This window comes from Rousettus aegyptiacus, unplaced genomic scaffold (genome assembly GCF_014176215.1).
Source record: "Rousettus aegyptiacus isolate mRouAeg1 unplaced genomic scaffold, mRouAeg1.p scaffold_m13_p_7, whole genome shotgun sequence".
Lineage (NCBI taxonomy): Eukaryota > Metazoa > Chordata > Mammalia > Chiroptera > Pteropodidae > Rousettus > Rousettus aegyptiacus.
In genome coordinates this window covers 90,635,083-90,656,054 of record NW_023416310.1, presented here as the reverse complement: position 1 = coordinate 90,656,054, position 20,972 = coordinate 90,635,083, and the positions used below count along the sequence as shown (strand labels likewise).

At 44.0% G+C, this 20,972-nt stretch overlaps 1 protein-coding gene across 2 annotated transcripts in view; it reads left to right on the top strand.

Moving 5' to 3' along the window:
- The window catches only part of AFAP1L1 (actin filament associated protein 1 like 1), a 56,939-nt gene extending 36,988 nt beyond the window's left edge, over positions 1 to 19,951 (top strand). For both annotated transcript variants that reach the window (XM_016150343.2, XM_016150344.2), the window contains exons 10-19: positions 1,846 to 1,939; positions 2,158 to 2,316; positions 3,446 to 3,657; positions 5,198 to 5,343; positions 6,008 to 6,080; positions 8,208 to 8,319; positions 13,674 to 13,838; positions 15,290 to 15,468; positions 17,454 to 17,582; positions 19,572 to 19,951. In XM_016150343.2, coding sequence (XP_016005829.2) covers positions 1,846 to 1,939; positions 2,158 to 2,316; positions 3,446 to 3,657; positions 5,198 to 5,343; positions 6,008 to 6,080; positions 8,208 to 8,319; positions 13,674 to 13,838; positions 15,290 to 15,468; positions 17,454 to 17,582; positions 19,572 to 19,595 — 1,293 coding nt within the window. In that variant the 3' untranslated portion in view covers positions 19,596 to 19,951. The remainder of the gene's footprint in view (positions 1 to 1,845; positions 1,940 to 2,157; positions 2,317 to 3,445; positions 3,658 to 5,197; positions 5,344 to 6,007; positions 6,081 to 8,207; positions 8,320 to 13,673; positions 13,839 to 15,289; positions 15,469 to 17,453; positions 17,583 to 19,571) is intronic.
- The last annotated feature ends 1,021 nt before the right edge of the window (positions 19,952 to 20,972 follow it).

Below are 20,972 nucleotides of genomic sequence, written 5' to 3'. Positions count from 1 at the left end.
GGTGACCTGGGAGCGCATGCCAGGGGTCTGCTCTTGGCTCAGGGCTCGGGGATGGCTTCTGTGAGGGAGTACATTTCTAATAGGTTGAAAAATTGGCGAGAAAGGGGAAGTGAAAGGCATTCCAAGCAGAGGGAACAGGCGCTGGAGCAAGGAGGCAGCACGGAATGGAAAGAGGCCAGCATAGCTGTGCTTGGAGAGGAGGAGGCGCTTCGCAGCCTTAGTAGAGTGGTCCTGGAAAGCTGCGGTGAGGGGGGCAGGAGCTCGTGCTGGCTGGAGGGGCGAGGAGGGTTAGGGAAGATGACCCCTATGTTGAGCCTTAAAGAATGCACAGGATTTCACTGCGGCAGAGGTGGGCCACGGGACAGGGGCTGCAAGGGAAGGGAGCAGCAAAAGCAAAGGTCAGCAGCAGTCACTAGGAGAGGAAGGGTGAGGCGCTCTTACGCCCAAGATGCTGGAGAAGTTCAGCCCTATCCTCACTTAGCCTTTGCTGTAAGTGCGGCCTGAAAGAAAGAAAGGTTGATGGTGTGAGTGAGTGAGTGAGTGTGTGTGTGTACACCTGCAGTTCAAAGGGTGTGTAGAAAGAAAAAAGAGGCAAGCTTGTAGAGATGAGTCTTCCTATGGTGAGGATACAGGGGAGGGTAGCTATAACATTTAGGGTGGTATTTTTGGAGGGGAGTGGGCGTGAGGATGTGGTACTGGTGAGTCTGTCTCACCATGGAATTGTGTAACTGAAGTGCCACCATCATCATAAACTCAATTCCAAAGTGCTGACAGTATTTCTTTGTATTTCTTCCCCTCTTGACGAAAAACTTACCATGTGTTGCAGAACATAGTCTGTTCATCATTTATAGGAGTGATTCTTATGCTTTTGCCAGTCTATCCCACATCTCACTGACAGTTGCTAGTTTTCCAGCCTTTGGAAATTAAGGGGAGCACACAGTCTCTCCTATCTTCCCCGCCCCTAGTACCATGTTTATAGGGAAGCATCCCTGAGCCCGGTCTGGGAGGTCCTTGGCAAGAAAGGTTTAGGAGCTGCAGAGCTCTGTAATTCCACCTTTTTAGGTGGATGAGTATCATTGTATCCTGTCCTGAAGCTGGCTGGCACAGTTTTGCTTCTCAAAGTGAGATGGCAGCACACCACGTAGACGATAGAAATGACATTCCATTGACCTCCCAATTTCACTTGGGCTCCCTGGTACCTCACAGCTGCCCACTGGAAAGAGTGTAATTCAGGTGAGAAAACCAAGCCTTGGGGAGATAAAAGGATTTTGCTACATTCCCACAACTAATAAGTGGTACTAGAGATGTGGCTACCCTGAGCCACCTCCCATAGTACCCAGTAGGCACTTAATTGATCTATCAGGACTATTTTGGAAATGCTGACTCATCTTTTTCTCCATCTTCACCATCATATTGGTTTATCTTGTTACTGAGTGTCATCTTACCCAGGATGACACTTGATTAAGTAGCTCTTTTGCTTCCAGTCCTGCTCCCTCTTGTCTGTCCCCCATGATGCCACTGGAGGCAACTTCCTAAACCAAATGCATTACATTAGTTTCCCTCTTAAATATCTTCCCAGCTCGCTGTCACATGCCAAATACAGTCCAAACTCCTAGGACATTTAACTCAGTGTATTATAATTAACTCCCTCACTCCCCAAATCAACTATATCTTGAAGATACGACCATCTCGAGTCATCTTTGTCCCTCCCATACCTGGTATATGAAAGCTGTTGACAAATATTTGTTAGCTGATCCTCATGTGCAAGGGTCAGGGGGAGAGTGAACTGACAGAGGGGACTTCTAAGCGTGTCCTCTCATGTGCAGCTGTCTGTGTTCCCCTCAGAGACTGTCCCAAGAGAAGCAGACCTCAGATTCCGACAGCCTGGGCATGGGTGACAACTGTTCCACCCTTGGCCGCCGGGAGACCTGCGAACATGGTAAGAGCCTCAGGGGGCTCAGGCAAAGGATGCCAGAGCTGGGAGGGGCCATGCCATAGGCACGCAGTGCAGAGTAAGTCCTAAGTGAGGTGACGACTATCCACACCTGGAGCTGTGGGCAGGGCCCTCTGTGCAGGTTGAAAGGGCCACTGGGAAGGCTAGGAATGGGTGGATCTGGAACTTGGGGCTCCCTCCCCTCCCCTGACCCATCTCTGCAGCAACTGGCAAAGGGAAGAAGAGCAGCCTGGCAGAGCTGAAGGGTTCAATGAGCAGGGCTGCAGGACGCAAGATCACCCGCATCATCAGCTTCTCCAAGAGGAAGGCACTGGCGGATGACCTGCAGATGTCCTCCACTGAAGCGGAGGTTCCATGCTGTGGTGGGTACCAGACATGCAAAGGAGAAGAGCTCAGACCCTGTTGACGGGCCCCTGGGGCCGAGCCAGGAGAGCCTCCAGGCCTCATCCACCTTGCCCCCAGGGGTGAGGAGAGAATCCTCCCACTAGGTAGCTAACCCCCAACCCATCAACAATCCATGCCCTTCCCTCACTTCTCTCCCATGAGGCCGATGCTCAGCGGAAGGAAAAGCCAACTGACTCCCATATTCCTGTGCTCCCTGTGACCTGAACTCCAATCACTACCTGTCTTGGGCCTCCGTTTCCTCCACTATGATGAGATAAGAGTATCTTATTTCCCAATACATAACATGCCAGGTGTGTAAGTTCCTACCTAGTCTTATAAGAAAATTTCTTGGATAAAAATATTTAAGTACTTTTCATTATAAATGTATTCAATGCGATAAAGTGGTTTGGAAGGGAAAACATATCATCCCTTTAATTTAAATGCAGTGTTTCATATACTGTAATTCAACAGAAAATGATATATTTTCGATATGCAGTAACATGCTAACCCCGAAGAACATTATAAAGGCACATGGCTATCCGGAAATATTCTGTAAGCAATGAATCAGACCATATTATGATGAAAAAAATTTTTTAATCTAAAATGTTGAGGGAATTCTAAACCCAGCAGTCATCAGACTATACTTCACTCATTTTATAACTCTTTTATCTGTTAGATGTTTTTATTCCCACATGCTGCCACTAGGTGTCAGTACCACCCATTATTTTCTATCTTTCGTCAATAGTTGTGCTATTTTAGAGGGGAAAAAAGGCATGAAAGAGAGTTGTGTCATTTCTTCATTCTATATAGTAGCTCCTGCCCTTTTCATCAAGCTTGGTATGGTCCAAAGGCTGTGTTGGAACACAGAAATGTGATTATCAGTCCCCATTTCACTGACAGGAAACAAACTCAGAAGAGGATGCCTGAGGTCACAGGCCAGAAAAGAGCTGACCTGGGACCCAGCTTTCTTTCTAGCTGAAGAACAAGGGCTGTCCAGGTGTTCTGTCCCTGGGGTACGGACTCATGTACCCCAACGTGCATCCCCTGCCTTGAGTTTCCTCGGGCCAGGCTGTCGGGAGGTCACTCTGCTGGTCTACCCTCTCCCAGGCTACCTGAATGTGCTGGTGAACCACAGCTGGAAGGAACGCTGGTGCCGCCTCAAGTGCAACACTCTGTATTTCCACAAGGACCGCACAGACCTTCGGACCCACGTGAATGCCATTGCCCTCCGAGGCTGTGAGGTGGCGCCAGGCTTTGGGCCCAGACACCCATTTGCCTTCCGGATCCTGCACAACCGGCAGGAGGTGGCCATCTTGGAAGTAAGAGGGGAGAATCCAGGTGGTCCTTGATGGTGGAAGCTAAGAGGAGCTCTGGCCTGGATGTTGGCTTTTGTCTTGGGGCCTTGCTACTGACAACACAGGGACTGAGAAAGAAGGGAAAGTAAGCCAGCTGATTGAGTAGGGTTGCCAGTTAAAATACAAACCACCCACTTAGTTGTGAATTTCGGATAAACAACAAATAATGTTTTTAATACAAGTACATGCCATTCAACATTTAGGACATACCCATGCTAAAAAAATTTTCATTTTTTATCTGAAATTTAACACTAACAGAGCATTCTGCTTTTTATTTGCTAAATCTGGCAACCCTAGAACCAAAGCTCTTTTCTCCCTTATCTTCAAATTCTAAGGCTGAAAGGTATCCAGTCTGATCTAACCCAGACCTGATTCCAAAATCCCCTCTAAAACCTTCCTACCAGTGGCTGTCCACCTCAGATAAACTACTGCCCTTTAAGGTAGCCTGCCCTTCCCACTGAGCAACTCAAATTTTTAGAAAGATTTTCTCTGATTGGAGTAGAAATCTTTAAACTCCATTAAGGCGGTAAGTCTGTTCTGCATTCTTTTGTTTTTTCCAGAATCTAGCATGATGTCTGGCACAGGGTAAGAGCTCAATTAACATTTGTTGAACAAACGGCTGAATGAATATGTGATTTCACTTCACCCATTCATTGTGGGCCCTACCCAGTGGCAATAGCCCTCCTCTCTGAGGTCATACAGGATACGCTGAATCTCTCTTCTATATGTCAATCCCTTGGCTATTTAGATTTTAAAATGTTAACAATGGAGAAAAACGTAAATAACTACCCCCTCACATTACAGATAAAGAAACTGAGGCCAGAACAGACAAGTGCTTTGTTCAAGGCTCCACAGAGGGTCAGTTGCCTCTTGGTTTTACTCTAAAACTAAAGCCCAGCCTCTTGGTCTTGTTTTCTTTGTCTAATACCCACCGCCTCTCTCAGTTCTTACATTTCAGGAAATACTAGCTCAGTAACTCACTTTTATTTTTGATAGTTTGAGATGTGTCTGCTAAATTAGACATAGAACTGTCCAGCAAAAAGTATACTTCTTTTATTCAAGTTTAGCCTTTGCAGGCTATCGATTTTATAATAATGCTCTTTAAATGAGAACTAACATAAACGTGTTTAGTTGACCAATACCTTCTTAGAGATTTTCCTATAAATAATACTATAAGTAATTGGCAATTATAACAGAAACAATGTGAGAAACTGCCTCCTCTAATAAAAAGTAAAATATTTTAAAGAATTCAGGGAACTCCCAAACGTGGTTTTCACATCTAAATGGTCAAAAAGTTTCTGAGGATAGTGAGCAGAGACCTGAACGGAGAGAAAGTGGGAGCCACTTGGATTTCTGGATGTGTGTTCCAGTCTTGTTCTCTTGGATCCCTAACTGTTGAGTACATAGCAGGTACTATATAAATCTGGGTTTGGCTGAAGTAAGCAGGTAGCCAAAGGCCCCAAGAGTGCCAAAGTGAACTCGGCATGTGCCTCCCCTCTCTCAGGCAAGCTGCTCAGAGGACATGGGCCGCTGGCTTGGGCTGCTGCTGGTGGAGATGGGCTCCAAAGTCACTCCCGAAGCGCTGCACTATGACTACGTGGATGTGGAGACCTTAACCAGCATCGTCAGTGCAGGGCGCAACTCCTTCCTGTAAGAGTCGGCACCTCACAGCCCACAGCTGCCCAGGGCTTGTTCTGTCTTGGCTCGCTCTCAGAGGCTCTGAGTCCAGCCTTGGGCAATGGGAGGGAAGGGAGGAAAGGCTGAGGACGACTCTGCTCCCTTGGGAAGTCAGAATGGGTACCTTCCTTTTCCAGCAGGCAGGAGTGAGCTGGCTAAAGGAGATAGCCCAGACCAGGGTCAGGGGAAGCTGTGGAGGGAATGAGGAAAAGTGAAGAAGCCCTTTTGCATAGTGGCCTGGGTTCTGCGGTCCTGCCACCAAACCTTAGGCTCTCACACCCCTGAGCATCTGAGCAGGCACAGGGCTGATATGTGGAATTTAGCACTGGAAGAGCTGGGTTCAAGTCACAGCTCTATCACCACCAATAGCTTGGGCTGCTTGCTTGCCAGCTTGGATCCTCTGTTTTCTCACTTATAGAATGGAGGTGATGAACTGCCCTTTTCCTGGGTTGTTGTGAGAAGCACATGGCTCCCTGCCCATAAAGCCCTTAACACAGCACTGGCCCAATGCTGCCTGGAATGGCTACTGTCACTAACCTTCCAACATCCATTATGAGCCGCTGCTAGAATCAAATGAGAGAGTGGACGGAAAAGTAAGCTGCAAGTTGTCATTGTCATTGTACCTTGTATTTTCTAGATATGCAAGATCCTGCCAGGATCAATGGCCTGAGCCCCGTGTCTATGATGATGTCCCTTATGAAAAGATGCAGGTATGGCCCCTTGGAACTGCTAGGAATGTGCAAAGGCCCTTCTTAGCTCTCCCTTCCTCTCTCCCTCACTAGTCATGTGCCACTTAACAAGGGGGATACGTTCTGAGCAAAGTATCACTAAGCAATTTCAACCTTTTGTGAATGTCATAGAGTGCACTTACACAAACCTAGATGGCACAGCCTACTATACACCTGACTATATGGTATAACCTACTGATCCTAGGCTACAAACCTGTACAACAAGTTACTGTACAAAACACTACAAAATTAAATCAAGCACAAGAGAAATCAAGAGATGCAGTAAACGTGAGATGTAAGGGGCTGCTGCCGGTTAACAAGGCATACTATTTTACAGCAAACTTTTTTTATAAGTAAGAAGAGTACATTCTAAAGTAATGATAAAAAATACAGTATAGTAAATACATAAACCAATAACATAGTTGATTATCATCATTATCAAATATGTACTGCACATAATTTTATGTGCTATACATTTACATGATTGGCAGTGCAGTACGTTTGTTTACACCAGCATGATCACAAACATGAGTCATACATTGCACTACAACATTAAGATAGTTGCACCATCACTAGGCAATAAGAATTTTTCAGCTCTGTTACGATCTTATGGGACCACTCACCTATATACCCTGACAGAAACATCGTTATGCAGCACATGACTGTACTCTTTTTTTCCTTTGCCTCAGAAAGATCATTTTCACTTAACTAGCAGCTGGAGGGGGAGAGAGGACCCTTCTCATCACAGTCAAGGCTCAGGAAATGGAATCCCTGGCACAGGAGGCTGGGTGGGACAGTGAAAAGCTCAGGAAGGGGAAGAGCTCTGTAAACTGCAAAGCACGATATTTCAATTTGAAATGGGTTTTGGGCTTTCGGCCTATTTAACACTCTATGAACTAATCCTGCTGATTCATTGGTATCTTGGGGGTGGGAAGGGATGTTAACTGGCCACCCCCATAGGACTTCACTGGGTCGCATCCATAGTCTGAGCTTCAATTCCCAGGACAGAGTCTCCCTATCTTGCTTACTAAACCAAGGAGATGCCAGCTCGTTAATTTACAGTGAGGCCTCTGGAGCTATCACATGGCCTAGACTGTTTCTGGCAGTACGTTCTATGCCTTCTCCTCCCACAGGAGAGCCAGAGGACCAGATGCTGGGGGGTGAGTCAAGCTTCACAAGCTAAGGGAGAGAAGGGATCAAGCTGCCAAGGAAAGCAGATGTGTCTGCGGGCCATAAGCTCACACCTCTGAGACTCCCTTTTAGAAATTTCCCCAACCATCCTTCTCTGTTAACATGGTCTTTCTTCAGATACAGATGAACCAGTGGATGCAGCTTGAGATCTTTCTCAGTTGCAGAGTTTAGTAGCAAGACAGCTTAGTACTTAAGGGTGCAAACTTTGGACTCAGAGCTTAATCCAAGTTACCCTGGGCTTCACATCTCTGGTCCTCACTTCCTGGCTTCAGATGGATATTATAAACTTACCTGAGTGGACTGTTGCAAGAACTAAATGACACATTTTATGTAAAGAACTTAGCACAGGGCCTGGACGCTGGAAGGTCTTACCCAGAAAAGTAAATCATAACTGCTGTTATTAATATCATTATTATATCACATTATTATCATTTCCACTCATGGTTTCCTGAGCTTTTACAGGATTTTGAGTGTTCTTAATATTCTTCATGAAAAAATGTATAACAAATCTAAATTTTGTAACTTCCACCATTGTCCGATCTCACCATAACTTTTTTTTTTTTTAACAATTCAGAAATCTGAAGGACACTGTGAAATGAGGCGAGGACAAAAATATTTATGGACGAAAAAATCAAATATGGTCACCCACAAACTATTAAAACGTCCTCATTTTCCTCTCAGCAGATATTCCAATTTAGAGTTGCCTTCTGCTGCCCCCCATAGGAACATATGAGAATCAAATGATAATAATGCCAGTAAAAGTAGTTTAGAAACTGCTGAGTGCTGCGCAAGTCTACAAAGGCCACAATCTCAGAGGTCTTCCAGCACTCGCCCACCGAGCACAGACCAAGATACACCCCTGCACTAGTAACTCCAGACCTACCTGCACTTCATCTCCTTCCTCCATCTCCCACCCAGGATGAGGAGCTGGAACGTCCCACTGGGGCCCAGGTGAAACGCCATGCCTCCTCCTGCAGCGAGAAGACCCATCGAGCAGATCCGCAGGTCAAAGTCAAGCGTCATGCCTCCAGTGAGTTCTGTGTGGGAAGAAGTAAGGGCGGGAGACAGTCCCTGAGGTGAGGGAGTCTCAAAGTCAGATCCCTTCGGGGATCCTGCAGGTAAATAAATGAGCGAAGCGAGGTGTAAGAAAATACTCTACCATAAGAAAAATAACGTGACAGGCACAGCAGTAAGAGCAGCCAGCACGGGACCCCAGAGGAGAAACAACAAGGAGCGGGGTGGGGAAGAGAGTAGGAAACCGGAGCGCTTAGGCTCCTGCTACAGGGATGGCCACTAATCGGCTCCAGGCATGGCCCCCATGCTGCAGTGCCAGCCCAGACTTGCCATTATTCAAGGGAGACTAGAAAACAAAGATTTTATATGAAACCTACTTATTTTTTTAATATTAGCAACTAATTTAAAAGTTTTTTAACACCAAATAAGGCCATACATATAAATACATGTTTAAATATTTATAAAGTTCATCCTCAAGCTTTGTCTGTTCCAGAGGCTAACAGTTTATAATTTCTGATCTGGGGTAATAAGTGGAAAACTGAACTCTGCCAAATACCTTTGAGCCAGCCACCACCAAAGGTGTGGCTCACCTCTAAGTCTCAGCTTCAGTTCTGCCTAGCACTCCATCAGGGTCAGCTAATTGCCTGATTGCCACACTGCACTGTAATGACTAAGTCAGCCAGACTCTCCATGGTAAGCTCGTCTCTGCTCCTGTGATTTATCTTTATGAGCAAGTCAGCTTCCTCTAGGACAGCATGTTCCAAGAATCTTTTATTTGTTGCTTTACATTCTTCCCCATGCACCTGAACAAAGCCAAATTCTTTGCTTTTTGAATATTTGTTTTTTAAACTCCTTCTTTTATTATAGCTCCATTTCATTATAGATATCTAGTACAGATAATCTCTTCTGGAGGTCAGGAGACCTGTATTCCATTCCTCGCCTGATCACTAAATTACTATGAATCTTTGGAGAAGCTTCTTCCCCTCCCTGTATCTGAGTTTCTCCCTCTGAACAATTAGAAGGTTGTTGTATAACATTCCTTATACTCTACTCTCAAGGGCACTGGAAATACAGGGCCTTATGGAAAACCCATTTTAAAATGGAAAACAAAACTCAAAAAAGCATGTAAGATTAAAGAAATCCCAAAATATGCTTTTAAAAACCTAACAACAAAGATGAAAAAAAAAAAAAAAAAAACACTCTTTCTTCAAGTCAGATCTTATGCTGAAGCTCAGTTATAAGATACAAAAGTGGAGTTGCTCTGGTCAGAGTCGGAAAGCCTATTTGACCGACCCCGTGCCCCATACAGTAGCCTGTTAGCCCCCCCTGTGAAATCAGAGGGCTCCATGCAGGGCAGCTGGAAACCACAGGCCTTATCCAATCACATTTTTCGGGTGAAAAAACTTAACAACATAAAATAGAAGGGTCTCACCCATGATCGTGTATTAATTACCTATGGCTACCTAACAAATTATCCAAAATTTAATAGCTCAAAAAATAAGCATGTGTTATGTCACACATTCTGTGGGTCAGGCATCCTGGAGCAGCTCAGTTAATTAGTTCTGGCTTGGGGTCTCTAGCGAGGTTGCAGTCTAGGTGTCAGTGATCTGAAGCCATCTGAAGGCTTGATATGCTGGAGGAGCTGCTCCCAAGGTGGCTCATTCATATGCCTGGCAAATTTGTGCTGGCTGTTGGAAGAAGGCCTCAGTTCTTTGCCGTGGAGACTGCTCTACTGGGCTGCTTGTCCTCGTGACAAGACAGCTGGCTTGCCCCAGAGCAAGTGACCCAGGAGGGAGTAACAGGGCAGTAGCTGTAATGTTTTTGTTATCTAGCTTTGGAAGTCATACTCTGTCACTTCGGCCATATCCTTATGGTTACACAGGTCAACCCTATCTAGTGTGGGAGGAGAATACAAAAGGACATGAACAACAGGAACCAGAAATCATGGGGGCCACACAGATGGCTGAGAAAAATAGTGGCATGATAAGCGCCACAGACCCAGTCTCCAGCCAAAGTTCATAACTGGTGAAATTATTAAAACGAATCTCAATCTAAAGTCTCTGAAAGTTTTTCAGGGCATACAGCAAATGAAGAAAGATTTATTCCAGAAAATTTACTAAATTTCAGTAAGAACAGTGAGTTTGTGGTGTCTGAGCCACAATCTACTCCTTTAGTCTTCTCCCCGCTCACTGTGACAGAATATCCACTCTAGGGAGGGGGGACAAAAGAACAGGGAGGGCTCCCTTTCCCCCCAGCTACCAGTCAAAGACTATGATATCTCCCCAGTGTGGGCAGGCCGAGAATACGGGGGCCCCAACTGCCTTCACCCCAGCTTACTCATAGGACAAAGGTTCCATACTAGGAGAAGCAAATCAAGAAGACCAGAGGTTGCCACCCCTACTCGGCACCCTGCTCATAAAGCAGAGATGTCACTCCAAGAGAAGCAGGCCATTGTTTCTACCTCTAGATTCAGAGCAGTGACTCAGATTTTGACCAGGGTAAAAGACAGGCCATAGAATAAAGCACATCAAAGCTCTCCCTCAAAAGAACTGACTTTAACTGGAACAGAGTGCAGGGAAGTTCAAGCCAAGGGTGCTCTTAAAAACAATGGAGATTTGGTGGTCACCAAGTAAGGAGGCTAGTAGCTCCATAAGAGCAATAAACTAAACCATAGTTTATCAAAGAGAATCAGGAAAAGAGACAGCTGAGGAGAGCTCTCCTGGGGTCAGAACAAGACTGACCTTCAAAGACTGTCCTCAAAAATTATCCTGTAAAGGAGCCGAATTAATTTAATGAGACCACTGAGCAACTGACACCCCAAGGCATTGTCAAAAACAGCAGGGCAATCCACTGACAATTAGAGGAGCCTAACAACTTGGTGTAATACCAGCAGAGGCAGACAGCTTAACAGAGAGATCAGGGAGACTCAGAGCTCTGTTAAGACCACTGTCCTCCCAGGGTGACTGCGCACATGCCCAAGGTCGCACCCTCTGAGGAGCAACATCAAAGGCATCACATTGCAGGGGAAAGTAGACGTCACTGAACAAGCCAGCTAAGTCACTAAACAAACAACCTGAAGTGGGGGGATCAGTATCCAGAGATGCTACGTGATCTAAAATGTCTACTATTCAACCAAAAAATATGATACCAAAAAACATGAAGCATGAAAGTGTGAACCGATACAGAGAAAGAAAAAAGAATGAAAAAAAAAATGAATAGAGCCTCAGAGAAATACAGAACACTATTAGTGCACTAACATATGTATAAAGAGAGTAGTACCAGGAGAGGAGAAAAAGGAGCATAAAAAATATTTTAAAAAATACTGGCTGTAAACTTGCCAAATTGATTCAAGAACATTAATTTATACATCCAGGATACCAGTGAAGTTCAAGTAGGATAAAGGCAAAGAGATCCACAAAAGATAGATCATGGTCAAAAATGCTAAAGCCAAACACAAGGAGAAGCCTTGAAAGCAGAAGAGAAAATCGATCCATCACTTACAAAGAATCCCTAATATGATTAAAGGCTGATTTATCAGAAACAACAAAGGCATCCGCAAGATCTCCTGGAATGTTACTCAGCAATAAAAAAGACATGCTGATATACACTACATCAGTGCATTAGTTACATTAGTACCTCGGACACTAAACATTCCTTCCCCACCCCCACTATGGCAGCCTAGATTTTTCTGGAAGGTGCTTGAGCACTTCTGAAGCAAATATTTTATCACTAAAACTATGAGGCCCACAAAATTATAGCTCCTTACAACAATCTAGTTTGCTTCTTCACCACCACCTGAATGACAGAAGTAGTACAGGATGGGGGTGTGAGATAAGCTGCTCTCCGTGGTGCTGACACATTAAAGCAAACCAGGACAGGGGCTCCCAAAGGTGAGTCCACTCGCTGGTTCGGTCCCTAAGGAAGTTTTCAGTCATCTGCAATGAAATTAAAATAATAAATATGGTGCATGAAGTTTTTCATAAAGCTAAATTTATTCAATGTAAATAACTATTCTATTCTGCATTTGTGTCCTTCCAACTCTAGGGATGTTAAAATATTATCTTACAAAAAATTGAGAAGAATAAATGGTAGTTGGAGTTTTAAAGGACTGTATCTGATATGATGACAACCTTTTGTTGGTCTAGACTAGGAGCCAACTCCCCTGGGATGCCACTGTGTATCTGGGAAGTTGGGGAAGGTATGGGTTCCCTTCTCTGCCCTCTATGCTTTATGATCTGGCTTGAATTGCAGGGCAGTTATAGCAGGAACTGATTTTTGCATGGGTCGTTGGGTAACCAGTGCAATCCCTACAAGAAAGGGAGAGACAAGACCCACAATTATCAGTAAATCATGGGACTCACTCCACATTCCACCAACTTACAAAGGACTGTGTGGCTATCTCAAGAACAAAATAAAACTTTCCCCGAGAGGTTGGACTATATGGCCTTGCCCCAGCTACAGCAGTACTGATTGCACAGCATGGAGCCTGAAGTTAGATAGACATGAGTTCAAAGATGGCTCTACCATCATTAGCAATAAGATCTAACCTCTCTCTGCCTGTTTCTTCAACAATACAGAGCTAACAATAATAAGTTTTTATGAGGATTAAATAAAAATGCATATAAATAGCCTAGCGTATAGTACTCAATCAATTTTTGCTATAATTATTTGTTGTTTTTGTCCATCATCAGTGCAGAGCCCATAATAAACTACTAGATCCTCCTCTCCCTCCCCCTCCCCCATTTCCCAATAATAAAATGGGCCATGCCTGACTTTAGCACAAGGTCTCAATTCTCTATGGATCTGAGTTATAATTACCTGTCACCTAGTCTTATATACACCAGAGTTTACTATAAACCATGCCCTTTTAAAACCAAAGAATGTTATACATCACAAAATGTACTTTACATTATTATTATGATCTGACATTTACTAAGCACTTAATATTTCCCAGGTAAAATACTAAGTACTTTTCATTTAATTATCTCATTTAAACCCTACCACAATGCTAAGATGTAAATTTGATCAATATCCACATTTACAAATGAGGAAAGTAGGGTGGAGAGGAAGGCACAAAAACGCCACCAATCACTTTTGCCTACATGTCACACAGCCAGTAAAGAGCACAAGAGAATGCAAACCTTGGTCTACCTGAGTCCAAAGCCCTTGTTCCTTGTCCCCATGCTCTACTATCTCCCTTTTGTCCCTTGTTTCCTTAGAAGAGTCACACTAAATATATCTAGGGGTATAGATCTAAATATTCCCATTTTGTAGATGGAGAAATTGAAGCTGAGAGAGTAGCTAACACCACCCAAGTACCCTAATCAGAGATCAAAACTGAGGGCCTTTTCCTGCCTCACATCTCTACAGGTGCCAATCAATACAAGTATGGTAAGAACCGAGCTGAGGAGGATGCCCGGAGGTACCTAGTAGAAAAAGAGAAGCTGGAGAAAGAGAAAGACACAATCCGGACTGAGCTGATGGCACTGAGGCAGGAAAAGAGGGAACTGAAAGATGCCATTCGGAACAACCCAGGTACCTACATGCGTGTGGTCCTGAGTGCTCTCAGGACTGGAAGAGGCTCAGCCTTGACACTTCCCCTAGCACTGGCCACCTGGTTTCTTACTCAAGACAGGTGTGCTCCTTCCTTCCTCCCTTCATCATCATCATCATCATCATCATCATCATCATCATCATCTTCATCCTTTCTGATTAATGGAAGTATCATCAACTTAATAACTGCTTTTTGGGGAAAAGAGATGAAAAAGTATCACAAAAATGTGTACACTTAATGTGGTACGATGCAATCTGATTTTAGAAATGTTAAAGTGTGAAAAACAGAGTACGCCTTCGAATCAAAGAAATAATAGATCATTTTGGACCTCACATTAACTCATTCATTCACAGACAGGTGCTGAGCACCTGACTGTGTGAGACATTGGTCCAGATATTGGAAATGATGGGCAGTGACACTCTGCCAGGATCCTCTTCTGAAATCCAGGGCCATGACCTCCATAGGCCCTGCTTGCTCTGGACTCTGCTCTGCCCCATTTTCTGCTATTTCATTTGAATTCTGATAGTTGTAGTTCAGCACACTTTCAGTGCTGTAAGTCACTGATCCAGGTGCTGGAAATGATGGACAATGCCTGGTACACAGCAAGTACTCAATAAGTACTTACAGAATGAACAAACGAATGAAAAGGATCCACCATTATGAGAAAACCTCCAGTGTGGCCTCCCTCAGGGCAAATAATGGAACAAATTTTTAAACCCAGCAAGGCCTAATATAGCTCTTGTCATGAGGAGTGTTCCAATATAGGTGTGCTGGATTAAACTGAATAAGCAGCAAAATCCTAGTAGAAACTCCTGATTAATGTAAAGCCCTGTGTTATAACTCTTGCTTGCAAGTAACAGAAACAAAGTTAAACTGTCTTAGAAATGAAAAAAATATATACAATTAAAAAATTGAAAAATCAAGTACAGTGAGGTCCAGGAACTTAAATGATGTCACCAGGAAGCTAATTCTTGCTTCTGCCTTCCCCTACAGTGTTTTCATTCTCTGACCCTTACAGTGGCAAAATCGCTGTGCCAGCTCCAGCTCTCAGCCACCCCAGCAGATACACCTCAGGATTCACTCTGAACAACTTTGATCCCTAAACAAATCACTCTGACCAGAAAATGAGATGATTATGGGCTGTGACAAAGCTAAATGAGGTCAGCCCCATTCAAACTACAGAGAATGAGAGAGGAAAGGTAGTTTCCCAATGGAAAATCAGGGTTCTATATCCGAAGACAGGGAAATGGGTATTGGGCAGGTAAAAACCACACCACCCAGCATGGAGCTGGAACTCCAGGCCCAACATCCATCTCTTAATCAGGACCGGAAAGGCCCCCTAGGAGGGGCAGACTAGGACCTGAGGCCCTGCCAAACTCCTTGATGCTTCAGGCCAGGTTCAGCTGTTTCTCATCAATGTCTTTGGACACAGGAGCAAAATTAAAGGTTCTAGAGGAGGCCGTGGCCACCCTGGAAGCTCAGTGTCGGACAAAGGAGGAGCGCCGGATCGACCTGGAGCTGAGGCTGGTGGCTGTGAAGGAACGCTTACAGCAGTCCTTGGCGGGGGGCCCGGCCCTGGGACTCTCCATGGGCAGCAAGAACAAGAGTGGGGTGAGTCCACTCCCTTCTGTGCCAGGGGCAGCTGCCCCTTAATGCCCTCACATGATACAGATCTTGATCATTCTTTGCGGCTAGGAGTTATGCTCATTTACAGATGACAAAACAAGCCCTAAGGGACATGCCATAGATGGCACAGGTAAGTTCTCTGGTCTATGGTCTCTCCACTGATGCACTGCCATTTGACTTTGTACCCTTGTGATCTTAGAAGTGACCTTGAGGTTACTGATAATAATAATTGCCATATGTTGAATAACAAACTTCCATTCACTAATTACAATAGGCCAGTACAGCATCTTAACTTGTTACTATCTCACATAGCCTTCACAGTAGTCCTATGAGGTAGTACTATTTGTACTCACCCCATTTGACACACAAGGAAACTGAGGTTCAAAGATGTCGAGTGACTTGCTCAAGGTCATTCAGCTAAGTGGGAGACAGGATCCCAAACCCAGGAAGTCTGACTCCAGGGCCCTGCTGTAGCCACCTTGCATATGCCCTCTCCTAGGACTCCCAGTGCACCAGGCCCTGTCCTCAGGGCTTTCATCCATTACCTCTAACATTCCTAGCAACCGTGCAAGGTAGGTACTGTCACTTTAAATGAGACTCCCTCACAGAGACCTCGCTGACCTCCGTTTATATCAGATGTATCTCAACATCAGCACCACTGACATTTGGGAACAATAATTCTTTTTTACCTGGGATTGTTGTGTGCACTGTAGGATGTTTAACTGCATCCCTGGCCTCTACCCACTAGACGCCAGTAGCTCCACACTCCCAGTCACGACAACCAAAAATGTCTCCAAAAATTGCCAAATGTCCTGAAGACGGCAAAATCACCCATTTGGAACCACTGGTCTAAATTATCAACAGTCCCATCTGTTATTCTTCCTCTTAGCACATAACTACAGTTCGTGTACACACACACACACACACACACACACACACACACACACACAATTTGTATTCTTGTCTAATGTCTATCTCCTCAAATAGATGATATTTTTATTAAGAGCTGGAATATATCCTTTTTTTTTCATGATAGCCCTAGCCCTTTATAGAGTCTGAAAAACAGCAGAAGTGCAATAAATGTTTTTTGAATAAATAAATGTTATACTTGCTTTCAGATGAGGAAAATGAGACTCAGAGACATGAAATAACTTGTCTGATAAGTGTGCTTTGTTAATGACAACTGTAAATCTTATTGTTGTCCAAGTTCACACCACCTGGTCACACCCCATGACTGGGAAGCCAGGGCTGTTTCTTACACCCTACACTTCCTCTCCATGGGGCAGTTCCGACCTCATTTACAGATGAAGAGTTTAAGACCAGGGACAAAACAACTTCACAGTGTCACAGAGGGCTGGTGAACAAGCCAGAAGTGGTTCACTCATCCCAGCTGCTTCTTCCTGCCAGCATGCCCTGATGTTCACATTCTAGAAGACTTTTCCCTCCATTTTTGATACTTTCTATACAGACTTTGTAGATAAAGGGAAGTCTTCTCTGAATTCCCCCACAGGTTTAGCTGTTAAGGTCACACTTAATGAACTACATCCAGTAAGGTATTAAGTAATCATCTGAAAATTTTAAGGGGTAAGGGCAGTACAGAAAATGAGAAGGAATAGAGAAGAAAGAGCAAGAGATAGGGATCTGAATCCCAGCTCTCCCACTCACCAGCCATGTGACCTTGAGCAGTAACCTGACCTTCCTTCCCATTTTTCTTATCTGTAAAATAAGATGACTAATAGACCTACTTCATAAGCTTAAAAAGGCTAAATGAGCTAATCCGCATAATGCCTGGTACATAGTGAGGGATCAGTCATTTTAGCCGTCATTATATTTATTCCAAGGCCCTCAAGTGTCTTCCTCCCCTCACTCTGTTTGATGCTGGCATGTTTGCATAGGAACATCTATTTGCATTCTTTTCAGGGCAGGGCTGTGTGTACTTCGCCTATGTAATTATTTCTTGTCATCAACAGGAAACTGCAAATAAACCCCATAATAACGCCCCAGAGCAACCTCTCCCTGTCAACTGTGTTTCTGAGCTGAGGAAGAGGAGTCCATCCATCGTAACCTCCAACCAAGGAAGGGTGCTACAAAAAGCCAAGGTACAGCAATAGCTCAGCTAATCACAATTCAGAGATCTGGCAGCCTCCTTTCTATGGAACCTCACCAAGAACTAAAAAAGTCAGCTAGTGAGAAAGGCGAAGAACTGCCAACATACCATGCAATAAAACTCCTGAACTTTGCTCAGAGGGAAGATCTTCAAATCTCATTCAGAACCTATTTACTCTTTTTAATACATAGTCCTAACAAGCTCGAGTGTCTGAGCCTATGTTGTATTCTGATACAAGAAAAGCCCATTTCATAGGTAAGGACACTGAAGATAAGGGAGTGAAGGGACTTGCCTGAGGTTGTACAGAGGACCACTATGAGATCTGTCTTGCAAACCCACCTCTTCCAATTCTAAGTCCACGGCTCACTCCATGATACTGGTCCACAGTCCTGTCTCTGAAACTCTTGGGACCACCTGTGTTTCAGAATGTTTTGGATCTTAGAAAGGTAATATGACGCATATACTATATATGATGACAAACCCCAACAAGTTCTCAGAAGGTAGCCTATATGCAAACACATTAATAATTCTACAGCAAGACACATGAATATTCACATCACATGAAATAAATAGATTATAAACAGCCTCATATCAATTCAGGTCATGTTTTGCCACCAAATTAGTTTATACCAAAACACTTGAGAAAATCTTTATTGTCAGAGCTTTCTGGATTTTAGAATGGCAGATAGGAAAGTGTGGTCCTGAAAAATACCTGAGCATTAGAGAAGTAACCATCCAGAAGCCAGATCATCCAGGCCAGACATCAGCAAATTTTTCTGTAGAGGGCCAGTGAATATTTAAGGCTTTGTGAACCATACGGTCTCTTTCACAACCACCTGACCACGTCATTGTAGCAGGAAAGCAGTCACAGACAATATGGAAATGAATGATAAACATGGCTATGTCCAAAGAAAACCTTAATAATGGACTCTGAGGTTTAAATTTCATGTAATTTCCACATCATGAAAATTTTTTCTAATGATGTTTTTTTCAAACATTTAAAAATGTAAAAACCATTCTTAGCTGATAGGTCATACAAATCTGGCCTACTGCATGTTTTTGTATAAATGTGACCCTTGACCTTTGTAGGCCATTGGAAGAACTCTGGACCTTGCTCTGACATAATAGAAAGTCACTGGCAAGTTCTGAGCAAGGAATTTTTTTGGATATATATTACATTTTTTAAAAGACCATGGTGGCTACTATGTTGAGAATAGATGAGGAGATAAGAGAGACTGGTTAAAAATAGATGAGATGGAAAAGGTCTAGTGGAGGTGATATGAAGTGGCTGGCTTTGGAGGTAGAGCTGAAGGATTTGCTGAGGACGTGCAGGTTGAGGAAAAGAAAGGAATCAATGATGACTCCTAGGTCACTGACCTAAGCCACTGTGGTTCAGGTGGCAAAGACTGGGAGAAGAGCATGTTGGGACTAGAGAATCCTTCCACGGAGAATTTTCTAATCTCCAGGTTCTACCCTCATTCACACCATCACCTCCCAGGCTAGCTAACAACCTCATGCATTGTTGATGGGTAAACAGCAACCAACTGTGGGCCATGACTTCAGTACCCCTCCCAGATGCACTACTAGACAGCCTGAGGAGAAGGAATGGAGCCCTGTGGGCTGCCTTCCCTCACCCTTCCGTACCAAACTGCTTTGGCTTCTCTCCCCTCAGCCTCTTTCCCCACCCCAAGTTCGTATGGAACAGCACTTGAGCCAGATGCAATCCCTGCTTCCCTCCTTCTGGGCATCAGGATTCTTGTCAAACAAAGGCAACTCTTGTAATATTTGAGCCCCCTTAGAGATGAAACCCATTGTGGAGAAATGACTTACCCACAGCCAAAGAAAGAGAGTAGGACTAAGACATATTTCTATTATGGCCAGTGGAGATCTTTATATAATTAGGTGCAGTGGAATGTTTTTATCCTACAAGTCACATTAGAATATTCAACAAACTGATTTGTCTTGTCTTTTTGTACCTCAGGAATGGGAAATGAAGAAGACCTAGAAAGAAGATGAGGATTTTATCCAAAAGAAATATCACCTTGTTCATCTAAGGCGGAAATGCCTTTTTCACGAGGAGACACCGGAAGTAGCCCCCACTCTCCAGGGCACCCAAAAGACCAGCCTTTATTGTCTGCATAATTATAGCGGGTGTAGGGAGGGACGAAGTAGATGGGATGAGGGAAATGGAGAGTATCCTTATACAACTTCACAGAGGGTGGAAAATGGGGGTGGAGGGAGTCAGAAATCTGCACAGTTGTAAAGGTTTTGTTAAATGTTTTTGCCTTCCCTTCTGAAGAAATGAAAGCACATGTGAATAAGCCATTCTATCCCATTCTCAGCATCCCATTCCCACACTTTAAGGCAAAGGAAGGAAGTGCTAAAGCATCAGTGATACAGTACAGAGACTTGATCATCCAATCACACTTGCATCAACTGGATTTGTGTTGGACATTACTGACAACCTCTGGGCAAGATAAATTGTCTGAAAACCAACAGAACTATCCTATCTCTGCCTGCACAAAGGTGAACAAAAGCTATTGAGAACATACAAATTCCATAAGCATTCCTCATCTGCTTTAGGCAGAGGCAGCTACCAAAACCCCAGATTTAAACTGTTTTCAAATCAGAGGTCTGCTATGCAGCAGGCAAGGAGGGGTTCCACAGCTGACTTATTTTAAGATCAGAATGATACTTAGTGACAGGAGCATGGATTTCTAATGTCCACAAGATGTTGCAGGCTTTGTTGGGTGAGATCATTTGCTGTCAATCAAGTCCTTTATCTATTTTATACAACACTGGTTAGAAATCTAAGTGATACTCTTCATGTGTTTATCCTTATCTTACACTCAGAGGCCCACCAATCTGCTCTTCCATATCTGCTATCAAGTAAAACAATCAGGGAGAACCAAGAAGACAGTGGCTCATTTCTGCTTTGTGAGTGCCTTTTACAAACACTTGAAACTTTTATAGACAAGCGAAGACCTCAAATCCTGAGTAGTCTCCTTACTGTGTTACTCACTGCTTTCTAAACACTATAGGCACTTTATGAGGCTTTATCACATTTCCCACCGATAAAGATAAAACCATTTAACTGTATGAGCCCAGAGGTTAGCTCAAAAGGAAAGAGAAATCCCTGAATAATTTCTGGACGCTTTGCTAAAGGTTTCACATTCTTTACCCTGCATAAAGCTTCACATACTTGAGCTTCATCCAAACTTTTCCTCCTTCTGAGGTAGATGGAGACCAGAGCAAAAAACATAACCTTACCAAAAGCACCCAGCTGGTCAGTGGCAGAGCATAAGGCTTAGGGGCTTATGAGCTTGAATTCACACAGGCTAGATTTAAGCCCTGCCTCTGCCATTTAACAGCTGTGACTTTG